Source organism: Ciconia boyciana, chromosome 1 (assembly GCF_034638445.1).
Source record: "Ciconia boyciana chromosome 1, ASM3463844v1, whole genome shotgun sequence".
NCBI classification, from domain to species: Eukaryota; Metazoa; Chordata; class Aves; order Ciconiiformes; family Ciconiidae; genus Ciconia; species Ciconia boyciana.
In genome coordinates this window covers 143,529,356-143,543,966 of record NC_132934.1, presented here as the reverse complement: position 1 = coordinate 143,543,966, position 14,611 = coordinate 143,529,356, and the positions used below count along the sequence as shown (strand labels likewise).

The 14,611-nt window shown below is 43.5% G+C and overlaps 1 protein-coding gene across 2 annotated transcripts in view; it reads right to left on the bottom strand.

Moving 5' to 3' along the window:
- Positions 1 to 14,611, bottom strand: part of DHRSX (dehydrogenase/reductase X-linked) — a 169,091-nt gene that overhangs the window by 41,366 nt on the left and 113,114 nt on the right. For both annotated transcript variants that reach the window (XM_072849547.1, XM_072849546.1), the window contains one exon: positions 5,165 to 5,372. In XM_072849547.1, coding sequence (XP_072705648.1) covers positions 5,165 to 5,372 — 208 coding nt within the window. The remainder of the gene's footprint in view (positions 1 to 5,164; positions 5,373 to 14,611) is intronic.

Genomic DNA, 14,611 nt, shown 5'->3' with positions numbered 1-14,611 from the left:
AATTTAAAAAAAAGAAAAGCTTTGAAAAAAATGTTGACTCATCAAACCATTCAAGAGGGAAAAAAACTCTTCTAAAAAAATGTCCAGCTTAAAAAAAAAAAAGTAATCTGAAACTGATGGAGATACCTTTCTCCAGCAGGATTACTTAGAAATTAAAGGTCTGGAGTTTCAATTTGATCAACATTATACTTCAATTTACAAATAAATTAGAAATAAAATATTCTGAAATCACTGAAATCAATGGTTGTGGTCTGAAAAATGGATTCATATTGTCCAAAAGTAATTTGACATTTTGACTTTTCATTGCTATTCATGGACAATATTCTCAAAATCTCAGCAATGCTGATGGGACAAAATCCTCACCTTTCTGCCCAGACTCAATACAACTTCATTTACTGACAATCATCACACACACACACAAGAAGTGAAGATGAAGGACACCACCCATCCAAGACCAGGAGGTCTCCAGGAACTTTGCTAGGCAGATTTTCCCAGCAGTACGTGACACCTCCTGTTACAGCCCTTATGAACTGCCTAGCAGAGGAGATGAACTGAAGCTGCGTCCTCTCCCCAGCATCCTCCCAGGTCCTGGGCAGAGCTGTTTACCCTATTCTACACCAGCTAGGAAGCACATATGGCACCCGGGATTTTTTGCAATTCCTTTCATCCAATCTCTATCGTCTCTGACATGACTCATGCACTAGGGCTACAGGGAAAAAATACAGAAATTATCTGGGGACTGTACCACCTTGGAGAGTTACAAAAATTCATTAGCTCCTTCTGCAGTGAGAGAGCAGAGGAAAGAGAGCAGAAAAAAGTGTGACTAACTGTTCCTGAACATACAGGAGACGTGAACCAGAAAAGAAGCTGTGTTACTGTGGCTGGGGAGTTCATAGATCTGTGATTCACAGCATTACAGGGCCCATTTGGCATGCAAAAAGAGAAGATGATGAAAGGAATAGTTAGTCATGGAGACAAAGCTAGACAGAATACACAAAGATGCTACCCCTGGGAAAGGGAACATATTCAGGTGTGACCCACAGCCTGGGAAAGGGAATAAGGTCGTCTTTTCTTTATTTTCCTAAAATTCCTTCTTTCTTTGGTAGATAGAGTACTTGAAGGAGTGCTCTCCATCCCAGCCTTATAAAAGCACCATGAACTCCAGTGCACTGTTCAAGCCTACCTCAACCCAAGAGGATGGCACAATGCTCTTCAAGATTTTCCTAAAACCAGACAGCCATATTCTCTCATGATCATATATTTTTCTTCTCTCACTTTCGAAAGTATTATTTAAGGCAGGCAAAAATGAAGAAAGGACATCCCAGCTATGCTATTAGAGTGCAGAGAGTACTACCCTCAGCATGTAATTGCTGAAATCACCACTGTTGAAACGCTTGCAGATAGCGTTTCTGTTAAACTTTCACCTCCTTGAAAACAGTCGTATTCGAAGTAGGGATGAAGGAGAATGATTTGCCTTAGGGATCCCCTTGTCAACTCATGTGATTGCTGTTGAAAATGGTCTGGATCTAAAAGACCACAAAGGTGTTTGATGTTCTTCATATATCCTTCAGCAAAAGAACTGGGAGAACAGTCATTGCTCTTGTGCGTTTGCATTTTCAATAACACACATGAAACAAGCTATGCCCTGCCAGTTTGGAACAAGCTCTGTCCTGCCTTGATGTACCCATGCTGTGTCTCTTTTACTGCTGTGTGTGAAGAGGATGGGCAGGAAGGGGGAGAAATGACATTCGTAGGGGAGAAATAGGACTGGGGCTAGGGGGAGAAGATAAGAGGAAGATAAATGGAAAGGAGGAAATGAACTGGTGGGTGGAAATAAGACACTCCCCCCCAAAAAAAGAGGAAAAAATTATGAGATAGGGAAGGAAAAGGCAATGGAGACAAAAAAGCTCAAAAGACACAGGTGAAGATGAAACTATGAACATAGAAACCAAGTAGGCAGGCATGAAGAGAAAGATAACAAAGGAAGAAAAATAATGTAAAATGCAAGGAAAATCAAGAAAAAATTAAATTAACCTTCCCGCCAAAAAGGAGCTGAAAAGAGAAATATGGGATAAATCAGATTGGTAAGATGGCAGAAAACAAACCAAAGAGGAAACGTGGAAGACAGTAGCACAAGCTGCATTTAATACTGTTCATGGGACAGACCTTACAACAATTATTTATTATGCTGTTGCCCTGTTGTCACTGTGATATGGATGACTTTTGGCTTCAGAGCAGAACTCCGAGCAGCAAGTACAAGCAATGGAAGCAATGGCCACAACTGTGACTGCCAACCCAGAGCCTCCTGAGTAGGAGAACGATCCCATAGAAAAATCTGTGGTAAAGCAGAGAACTGAGCCTCGGTTTACTGTTTTCTTTGTGTCACGACAGGCTTCTGCCTTTCCTTCCCTGCCGTGTTTGATGGATGAGCAGACCTCCTCCACCACCATCACTCACTTCCAGTTTGGACACTAGCGCAACCAAAATCTAGGAATAACGGGACAAGAGCATGGTAAACAACTCAGTCTGCTGCCACCAGTAATTTTTCCAGCACAGAGTATGGCCCCCTTTCTCCACTGTGAATAAATGACTTTAAATTGTTTTGCTGCCTCCCTGCAAGGTTAGGACTACCATCCAATCTAGGAACATACACCCAGGTCGTGAAATTAATTATGGCCAGCTAGTGCAACTCAAAATAAGGAAAAAGCCAGTATAAAATTTTTAGAAAGATTTCCCATTCACACAAGCGGCAAAAATGAGGGATGGCATCACTGGGAAACTCTGGCAATTCATGGAACACTATTATATCATAGTGCTTACCATGGGTGTCTTTACCACATCCATTAAGGCTCTTAAATGCTGCTCTGAATCACAAGGTGTCTCCAAGGCCCCATGGTGTAGGCAATGCCTGTGTATGGTACCCCGCAACAGTCTTCCAGGATTGCTAAACCACCCACTCACGCTGTAGGCACACACTCAAACACACAAGCGATCTCACTGTTTTTAGCAGCACCATTTATGTGGTAACTAACTATTCGCCCAAAGCGGGGCTTATCGGCAGTTAGGCTAAAAAAAAAAACCCCGGAGTATCTTCTTCCACCTGAACCAAGAAAAGGTTTGGAGCTGAATCCACAGCCCCCTCTGGGTCCCACCGGTGTGCCTGTGTGCTCGGAAAGCAGGCACTGCTGCTGCCCCCGAGCAATTCAGAGCATCCATGTGGGAAAGAGCAGGCAAAATCAGCCAGAGTCTGTCATCCTTTATAGCTCTCCCTACACCAATAAAGTTGAAATGTAAAGGGCAGGGTTTGGCGCAAAAGCTGCAGGTAAATCTCACTGGTATATTAGTATTTTTTACATCAGATTGGTCATGTTCATGCTCAACCATAACTTTCCTAACGGAAACATTTCTGGTTCCTTTAAAATATGAGTTAATAATGATGAATCACAGGTAAGGATGATTCTAAATTAAAGAGGCTCAGTACAAGGCTTTGCTATAATCAAGGAAACTGCTGTTATCTAGAGACACAGAACAGCCACATTTAATTTTGCATTCTGCACTTTAGCCCAAAGAAATACTAATTACACTCCCCTTAGCCCCTTTGCGTGGTGCCATCCAGCACATGCCCATCAGAAACAATGAATACGTACATCAAGTGAAGAGTAAGGGTAATTTCCTGTGGTTGTTTTACAAGCAAGAGATTAAACTGCGACTGCCCTGCAGAGTTTAAACAATGTGCTTGTAATAAAACTGATGCCGTAGTATGTAATCAGAAGTCAAACAGAAAGTTTGACGTGCTTAATGCAGCATTCATATGTAAAATGTCTGCAGTGGAAACAGCCCTGCCCTCTAATTTCAGTCTTTGTTCCAAAATGAAACCTCGGGCCAGGTGCCTCTGAACACATACTGAAGTTCCTGTCAAAGGATGGAGACAGAATTTCTCCATGGAAATGATGCAGAACTCAGACTGGCTCTGTGCAGGCAGAAACGCTCTGGAGCCCATCAGAAGACAGGCTCTGTTTGAGCCTGTTAGTAAGCACGTAATTGCCACACATGACTGCGTGGGGAAATTTTGAAATGTATATCTCAGTTATCCTGCCCGTTCCTCAATTAACTAAACAACTCGACACGGTTCCTGTATGATACCAGAGACATTTACCGCATCATTTGATGTCATCTTAATGTTAGGAATATCCCATAGACGTTCAACCACAGTTTTCCTAAATGAAAATAGTTGGACAGAATACGGCCATGCATTTTAACCCATCTTACTGGGTTAAAAACCCAGAATGGCCGCACACTTGGATCTCGGTAAGCTCTGAGGGAAGTGCAGGGGGTGACCCAGACAAGAGCTGGGGCTCCAGCATTTGCAGTGAATCACCGGGCTGATGTGCGAGAGGGCAAGCACCATGGGGACGGGAGGGATGACACAGCCCGGGGATGGGAGGCAGGTGGGGAAGGTGGGGAAGGGCTGTGAGGGAGGCAGAGGTGGGGGACCAGAATGTCAGGAGCAGTGCAGGACAAGGCGCAGGCCAGAGGCAAAGGGAAGGGAGGATGGTGTGCCAGGAGCTGCAGGCCAGTGGGCAGAGCTGGCAGGGAGGAAGGAGAAGCAGGCAGCGTGTGGGCCAGGCGAAGCTGCGAGGCAGCTGGGCAGGCGTGGCTAGCTGCCCCCAAAGCCAAGTCAGCAGCCCCGCGCTCAGCAGGCAGGGAGCTAGTGGCCACAGGCATCTGTCTGCGCCCATCTGAGGGCAGGATCAGGGCCTCTACATATGCATTCACTTGAGGATGAAGTCTATTAGCATTCACCCAAGCCATTTTAAAACATCCCAGTTATTGAGAGTCTCCCTGATTAGACAGTGAGGAGTCCAGGCTCTGCACCACAACCGTCACCGCAGCGTAAGCATCAGAAAGGAAGCAAGCCTTTCAAGGTTCAGAATAAAAGACTCAGTTTACAAGGTTATAAATTACTTGTATCTTCGACTGAAGGCTGCAAGCTTTGCTCAAGTCTGAAAGATATTTAGCAACTGCTTGAGAATCACCGTCCATCAAAAAAAAAAAAAAAATAAAGGCAACAAAACCCCCCACATTCAGTATTCAGTAACTTCTCTGGGAGTTAAATCTGCACACCCTTACTGCAGATCAGTGAATACCAAAAATGGATCGGTACCTGCTTTTTAAGTCGTTCAGGTGCAAATTGCCTGCATAATGGGTGGCTGATGAGACAGTGATGATCCTAGCGTTGTGACTGTGCGTTCCTGATTGCTTCAGCGTATCCAAGAGGAGGTTAGTCAACAGGAAGTGTCCCAAGTAGTTCAAGCCGAAGTGCTCCTCAAACCCATCCTCCGTCTTCCTTTCAGGGACCAGCATCACCCCAGCTGGAGGAGAAAGTAGAGGTAAAACATGTTGATTTATTTCAGAGAAGGAGCAAGCTAGAAGGAGCACGGATCTCCTGCTGCAGAGTGTAAACACGGCATTTAGAGCAATGAGTGATTGGTGATGGCATGTGAAGTGTAAAGCCAACACTGATTCCTGCCAAGAAAAATGTCAAAACCCCCACTTCAGTTCCTTTACCTAGAAAACAGGTAGACTCACTCTCTCTCCCTCCCTCCCTCGCTGCAGAATTGTGAGGATAAATGAGTTCATTTGTGAAAAGTGTTTTGAAGACATTAAAAGTTGAGTTAACCCATTGCTGTTGTGCCAGAACTCAATGCTGCAGATCCACAACAATAATTAATCCATCTACAATAGGTGGGAGCTGAGTGATCCCAACAACATTCCCTCCATCAAAGAGCTCAGACCAGTGGAGACAAGACCACACTAAGCAGCAGACCTGCTCTCCCGGACGGCTTTCTGCTGAGTCCTGGCTGGAATTTAAAGATCTATTGAGTCTTCGTCAGAAATCTGCATCTTCTACCTCACTGGTGTGTGTGAGAAAAGATGTAGTAAATTTACCCAATATCTCTTAATTACTGTGCTTACAAGCAGCTGCATACTGAAATGAGGTTTTGAATGCTTATTTTGGCAATATTTTTGCATATATTTCTACAAACCACAATTTTCAAACTCAGTGCCTAAAATAAGTATCCACATCCCTAGCACACAATGTTGATTTCAGCATCTTTCAAAGAATCCTGAGCTCATGCATAAACTATATCGTGTACTGAGGCTGTGTGGGGGTTAGCTATCCCGCTCAATTATAATGTGGACTTGAATGTTATAAATTATTCTTATTTTATTAAAATTTAATTATCATACAAGTGGACCTGACCTTTATAATTTACATGTAGATGGACGTGGCTTACGGAGAATAACGTTGCAGGCCATTTGTCTTCTCTCTAAAACACACAGATATGATACAGCAGAAAGGCCACCTCTGCTCGCAGACATGAGAGAGTGTCAGCTTCATCCTCGTGCTACTTCATGTGTCCATTAAAAAGCCTTTAACATCCCATTTCTTGACGTCAGCCCAATGATGGCATATTAAATTACCATTTTAAATTGCATATGCTGTGCATCTGCACCATTCCTTCTTTGGAGGGGTCTTGCCACCTAACAGTCCTGCTTCATTACTGCTGCTCGGGCTGAGGAGGAGATATTTTCAGGGTCTTTTTAGCACAGCCAACACCCATAGTGATTCACCTATGGCTGCCTATTGCTTAATGCAGCAACTGCAGAAGCAGCGTGAGGGGAAGAAACAAGATGACAGAGCAAACAAAAGGTTTGCGTGTAACACAGCATACCTGCATACGGAGATCTTAAGACTGAACATAAGTGATGCTGGCTGATGGTATGATGAAAGAAACACAACACAAATTACATGACCGGGCTCTACAAAAGCTCTGATTGGCATCTCTCTCTATCATTACAGCCACTCTCCCAGATCCCTCAGAATGACGGGAAAACTCAGCTGCCAGGTGTGGTTTCTCTGCATGTCATATCTCAACTTTAACAACAGAAAGACACAAAGTAGAGGGGGTCTGGTTGGATGTCACGTTGTACTCTCCTTCCTCTGCAGCACTTACTCTGATGCATGGTGCAACTGCTCACAGAGTTGGAAACATTTCCATTTCCTCCATAGTCTGCATATGCGGCATATAATGACATCTAGAACAGTGGCCAGGGCTGAACACTGGTGTGAAGGTTACGGACAGACAGAAAGGTGAAACAAGTCCTGCTGTGACTTATTCTTGTTTTCTGGGAAGAAGGAAAGGGCGGGAAGGGCAACAAACCCCAAGCTCCCAGACCAAGTCTCAGCCTGCTACGGTGCAAGTTTTAGCAGAGACGGGGCATAGCACGAGCTGTTGGAGGGCAGATGGGAACAGCACCACATCTCTGAGCACCCGGGCTGCTACAAGGAAACTATCTGCATCTCTCTGAGGCCCATCCTGCCCGCCAAAGCTCTGATACTTGGAAAAGGTGGGAGGAAGCAGTTTGCCAGACATCTATTTGCAGCAACACTGGTAAAATGCAAGCCCAAGAAAAGGTGGCCAACATAAACCAACCCTGGCACAGCAAAGCTGATGTGACCCCCAAATGCTGCTTATGCATCTGCCGGGGCTGCTGCAAGGCTCTCTATAGGCACCTCCACGCACACACACACTTCTGCCGGCTGAGTCAGACGGAAGGATGGAGGAATTTGTCTGGAGAGAAGTGCAGCAGATGACTGCTACAACCACTCAGCTTTGCATCACGACCAGCAGGCAAACCTGGGGAGGCTGTCACCACTCACAGCAGCCCCAAGGATGCCTGTGCTACAGCAACTGCCCCCTCGACCTCCGGAGAGGCATGGGATTTCAAGAGCACATATAGAGGCTCTGCCCTCCACCCCAATTAGTCTCCACCATCTGTGCTGCACATCCCTGGAAGCAGAAAACAGATCTGAGCTCAGGTCAGGAGATGGAAAAAATTTACACTCATGCAACGCACAACTGTTAAGGTACACATTCCCGAAAATTATTTTGGTCATTCCTCAGGAGCTTCCTCTGAGAAGAAATTGTGGTTAAGTCCTTGAGCAGGCACAATACCTCTGCCTGCATTTGTTGCCACTACAATTCCCTTTTTTGTCTTCAAGAGCTGGTCAAATAGTATTAATCCAAAAATACCTTTGAAAGATTTTTTTTTTAAAGGCTCTCAACTTTGAGGTGGTTCATATCAAGGCTATCAAAAAATCTTGCCCTGCAATTTGAGGGCAGTTTCTCTTATTTGAGGAAAAGCCATTTTAATTCACTGAGAGCGAGCACACAAAGGAATACCCAACAGGCACCTGAACCTGGCTGCTTCTCTGACAAAAGGGAAAACCTTGTAAGCTCTCTTTTTTAAATTATTAACTACCTAACATTCGGTAGATACTAAAAGTGGCATGCTATTGATTTTCTTTTGTCCAGAAACTTCATCAGCTTTACTCAAGGGCCTCAAATGGTAACTCAAAGAATGAAAGCTGCTTCTATTTTTAATTCTTTCAATTAATCCAATACTATTTGAAATGTTAAAAAATGCCCTTTTTTTTTTTAACCTTACCTCTTCATTGTAAACTAAGAATGATTTTGCTTATTCTTCTGGTATGGAATCCATACAACCCAGTATCTTTCTGATTTTAATTATCAATAGTCAGTCTCCTCAGTTTTTTGGAGTGCACATGAACTTTGAAGTGGCAGCACACAGACCATTAATGTCAAACAACTCAGTTCTGATACAACTTTCTTATATGTTTTTCCCTCTGATTTAGCGGGATTGTTTCCAGATTTATTTTTAAACATGTCACTGATGTCAGCATGGCATTAGTAAATGAATTAATAAGTAAACTGAACATGAACTTTTACTTTGCAATTGATTAGCTGTTATTGAAATATTCAAGCAAAAGACTGACAGTATGCATGCAGAAAACTGCCTAAATGACACTTTGATGTGTGATTTTGCAAGAGTAAAAATAAATTAGAATAAGGAAAATATTTTGCTGCATAACTATGCTGAACAACTGTTCTTATAGTAATACATTCCAATGTGCTGCAGTTACGCATTTATTGTAATATGTTCAAATTATACACATTTTAATTAGGTATGATGAATAAAAAAATTCTATCCTTTTTTACTTTTATGACTAGACAATAGTCTTTTTTTTATCTCAAATAATGAATACACCTCATGAGAACTGTCTTTGTAAACAGTCACTTATGATTTTCTGTAAAAGTTTCTAATGAAACTCTTGGCTTCTAATGAAACTCTTGAAACACCATCAATGAATTAGTCTTATGTGATTTTAAGAGCATAATGTATCTGATAGTGCACACCAAAAAGTTTATGACAGTTTTTATATTACAGGCCAGGCATACCATATTTTTATTGGATTATATAGGAGAATCTGTACCATGCCTGCCTGTACTGCAGATGATGGTAAACATTGCTGTAATTCCTGTACCTCCCACTGCAAAGACGTCCTTCAGTTCCATTATAAAATATGTTTTAAGAACTTTAAAAATACAAGTATTTCACTCATCTAGATTTATTTACAGTGAGCTACTTGGAGGTTTTTAGGGGTAGTTCTCTCAAACTGATGACAAAAGAAAGACTTAAAATCTCTTTTTCACATGCAGAACAACATGTCTTCCTTCCCAGCCAGGCTCACCTAAGAGGGTTTGGAGGCAGTGCCCCCACATGCAAGTCCTTTTATCCCCAGCAACCCAAAGGCTGGGCAGACAACGTAAGAGGTCAGGTGCATACCCTTAACATGCAACAACTTCACAGCAGGAGGTGAACCTATATAATCCCATTCCCCCAGTTCTTGCTGTTTAGAAGGAAGAGACACATACTGTACCAAAATGAGTTCCCAAGGGGAAAACTTAATAGAGACAGTAACTCCAAGTAAAAGTACAAAGCCTTTTCTCCATACAGGTTTTGTACTGGTGTAGCTGATTCATTTAGCAGCATTTTCCATCCTGTGAGTGCAGCCACATGAGGCGACCCACCTCACCTAACAGAGTGTCAAAACCGCTCTGCTCTGTACACCCATACACCAAAAGATCTATGGGTGGACCTATCTAGCTATAAAATAGTATAGCCCACTTCTCTCCTTAATAGGGACAGCTATAGTGGAGTGAACATCTGAATAACCATATAGCAGCATCCCCTGGCTAACTTGCCTGTACTAGATTGCTTGTTCCACCTTGTTCAGTTGGGCTATGCCATCCCAGAACATGTCTGTCCTGTGGATCTCTCCTGGCTAGCGAGCAACGAGAAGGTGCAATGCCTTAGAAGAATTGCCCCCAGAAGCGCCTACTGGAGACACAACCATACTCACATAACTGCTTTTTACAGGTTTGCCTTGTCTGGCCTGCAGACAGGTGAATTTATAGCACTGCTGCAACACACTGCTTGCTAAGCTAGGTCCGTAACCCAGAGCCCAGTGCTGGTATGCTGTACACCTATTGGTATCCCAGAAAAGCATTATGAGCCAAGACAGGGCCACACACAGAAGCCAGATTAACAGTATATGAAAGCTGAAAAGGCAAAAATCCGAACAGTTAAGAAGAAAAACACAAAAATACAAATTAAGCTTGGTACAGCTCTCCAATGCTATGGTCCTATTTCCTGTCTCCCCAGAGGGACTGGTGGAGGTAGTTCAGACTCTTGCACTTCCTAATATCTTCTGGAGCCCTGTATATACGTATATGCAGTTTTCTAAAGCAAACTGGGAGTAAACTGAAGCAAAGCAAGGAATTTTATCCCATGGTGTAACAATGACACCTACAAGACACCTAGAGTCCACACCAATGCAGTGTGGACTCTAGGTCCTCTTGCATGTCCCCTCAGGGAGATGCAAGGACATCTGCTGTCAGCCTGTCTGGCACCAGTGGCGGGACAGTGTCCCGTGCATGGACCTTCCCTGGAGGGGAATGGACACCGTGAAAACCAGTTTGATAAACAGCTGCTGAGAGCAGGGCAGTGCTGGGACCGAGCCCCGGGCTGTGGAAGAAAGCTGTCTCCAGCAGGTTCAGTCTCTCCTGCCTCTTCCCAGAACAAGGCCCTCCACAGGAGTCTGCCTGAGCCTCTGCTCCAACACCGAGCAAGTTCCCACTAGCTCCCATCACCTGCTCCCTTGCAAGGGGTTCTGCACCACCCATTGTCATTTTGGCATGCTGGCTTCCTAACAACTCCCGCAACTCCCTGTGCTGGCCAAAATGCATGGCCCTGCCGAAGCCAAGAAGAGCGTGCCACTTCCCAGCCAAAGCTCTGGGTTGTGCTCCCCTCCCTCCCCTACCCCCAAAATCTGGTGAGCCAACACTGATCTTATCAAGGAACAGCATGTGTGCGGGAAGGAGGGGAGAGGCTCAGCCTCAGACATGCACATCAGCTTCACCTGCCTCTCTGCTTCCCTGCAAATGGTAAATTCATTCTCCCTAATTTTCTTACCCAGCCACTCTAGCTCCTTTGTGTCTGAAGCTCACGAGATCTCACTCTACATCCTGCAGGCATCTGCCAGTCACATGCCTGGCTCGCCCTTCCCTCATTTTTGAGGCTGGTTTCCTTACAGGACCATGATCCATGGCTCTGAGGCTCCCACCAGCTTCCCTGTTGCCCCTTCAATATCAACCAGATGTAACACAGGGGTAGATGAGAATTAATTTGTACAAGTTATGTTGAAATCAGTGGCCAGATAGAAGAGAGAGATTCCAATCATGTCCCCACTGGGGGGGGGGAGGAGGGATAATTCCCATCTCTGTTAAATGTTAGTAAACTCACAAAAAAGACATCAGCCAAGAATTCCCTCACTGCAAGAAAAGGCTCAACCAGTTTGTGCGCAATAAAGACTCTAGTCGTCAAGAAAGGACTCAATCCCTGTGAGTCATGTTGTGTCTAAGCACTTTCAAACTCTGACTGAGACCTCTCCTTATAGTTCAAACATGCCTAATGCCTCTCTTTGTCCTCACTACCCACCCCAGCTCCCTCCTCCCATACTTGCTCTCCTATGAATTTCCTGATATTGAACAAGAATATATGCTACAATCACAGTTTAATTCTGTTAAAAAGTCTTTCAATCAGCAAACTCAAATGTATTGCCATCAAGTTTTCCCCTATCCAAATGGTTCCCACCTGACAGTCCTGTTTCCCCCCATCAGCTCTTCACTCCATCTTCTGCTGTCTCTCCCTTATAACCTCCCAGCCTCAGCCGTCTCTCTTTTATTTCAGTTCTCCACACCAAGGCTTCTCGTATAAATCTGCCTCTCTTGGAAGTTACACTCTTGTCCCATCTGTATTCAAACCAGGTTTCTTCCTCTTCCACGCTACAGGTTTTGTCACTATGCCTAAAAATGCAAGAGCCAGCTCTTCCAGAGAGATGTGGTCACTAGCCAATTGAGGTCACCAGCTACATCAGCTCACCAGCCATGTCTGGAGAGACATTTAGGTCCCGAGAGTGCTGAAATCACATCCCAATTCCACAGCTGCATTCCAACTGTATATCAAGGTGAAACCCAGACACCCATCACCTCCCATCCACCTCTCCCCACCCTGTAGTCTGCTTTTCATGGGACAGAAACTTGTCACAGAGGTCATGGAGGACCCAGGCCCCCAGTCTGAACAGTGGAGAGACCAGGAGGAGCCTGAAGTGACCCACAGTGCCCATCTCCACCCCAGCTCAGAGGTAGCCACAGGGAGCAGAGGGGACACTGGTGCCCAGCCTCTCTGCCGGTGCCCTTGCCCACACACAGTACTTCCCACCACAGCTCAGGGTTGTGAATCCAGCAGAAAGACCTGCTCAGTCTCAACTCAGGACATGCTTAGTACAGGTAAAATCTTTAGCAATTAAAATGTAAAAGATGGTTTTCAAACTGCAGTGCTTAACAGGCTTCTGACTCAACCCAGCATGGGAATATTCCTTGGGTGGCAAAAGGTGCATCTGCCTGTGACACAAAGGCAGCATCTTGCCTGCATACAAGTCCCTATTCCAAACTGCGAACACCAGAGCCTTTCTAAAGAAATTTGCCATTATTTTTAACATAAAAAAAACCCCAACCACCCCAAGATGTTTTTCTTATCGTTCTTGGAAACAGATGAGCTCTTTTATCTGGCATTACAAAAAATTAAATAAAAATAAATTAGCCTTAGGCAAATGCTTGGCATGGAAACTCTTAGCCCAAACATTAAAAGTTTGGCTAACTAGTAAAGAACTGAAAACTGAGTAATGTCTACTGCTAGTGCTCCCAGACCCACCTATAATGCTCACAAGGGAGAATCGGACTGTATTAGATGTGCCAAAGAAGATAAGACAATGCATCTTTCCACTCAATACAAGCTTTTAGTTTACCAGTAGGTTAAAGAAAAAGATAACAATGCAGACAATCCACATTCAAGGACTATGAGAACAACAACCAAATCTTCATAGGTTCACCACAAAACTGAACAGGATGTAATACCTCCTTAAGAACAGATTCACTTGCTGATTCAGTGTCACGCTGCTACATAGGCAAGAAAGCACAGGCTAGTTCTCTGGAAAATGCGTCAGTTAAAAAAAGAAAATATGATCCACAACTGAGGTTCTGTTTTCACACTAAAATAAATCAGAGCATTCATAATTAGGTCTGTCTGGAAAAAAACCCTTTGTTTCTTAAAAATATGCTCAGTAAGTGTTTGGTTGGCACAATGGTGAGTTATCCCACTCACAATCAGAAAATAGGAAAGTCACTCACAGCTTTCTAATTCAATAGGAATTTCTGTTAGAAGTTAAATATCTTGTTTTGCAATTTGTATAAAAAATATTTTTACCTAAAATCTATGAAAAGTTTAGGTAAGAATAAAACATGGCTCACTCCTGCCTCTCAGAAAAGCCAGTGGCAAATGTTCCACACACTTAAGTAGAACCAGTTGGGTTTCCTAATCCATCAATAGCTGAATTTTGTTATCTGTCTTCCACTGATAAAACATTCACATTCAGGAAATAAAAGCAAATGGGTCAAGAACCTGCAGCATGTGGAGTGTGAGATATTTCCCTTTCCACAAAGTGTTTAATATCACAGACACAGAAAAAGCTTTGGAAATAATTAGAAAGACAAAGATAGTATCAAACAAAAGTCAGGATTTTTATGAATGAAATCCTTACAGTTTAAAAGTCAGAAGTAGCCTAAAGTTACTCTTCTAGCTTATTAATTCTTCTAATAAAAAATAAACCTTTTATAAGAAATCTGATATCTTTATATAAGATACATATCATTCTGGCAGACAACAATGCTATTCAAGTATAATAAAAGCTCTAGCTGATGACTGCTGCTAAAAATCTGGGCACTAGGTAAATGTTTACATTGCAAAATCCTTGGTTGCTCTGAACAAGCTGGGTTGGATACCATCAGCAGTATCATGGTGCTCTGACACATGTGCCCAGACAAGTTACTTCTAGTACCCAAGGCACCTAATACCTGTAAAGAGCAGCGTGTGATCAGCCAGCCTCCCGATACTTTCCAGTCGCCTCTTATAAAGATGACCTCTTCTGAAAAATCTGAGTAAATGGCATCTGTCATGCACTGAGCTTCTTAAAAAATATGGCTCTGAGAGCATCTTCTCATTTTAGAACACATTAATGCTACATGTTAGTGTCCTTATGAATCTTCTAGTTTTGCCCATCATC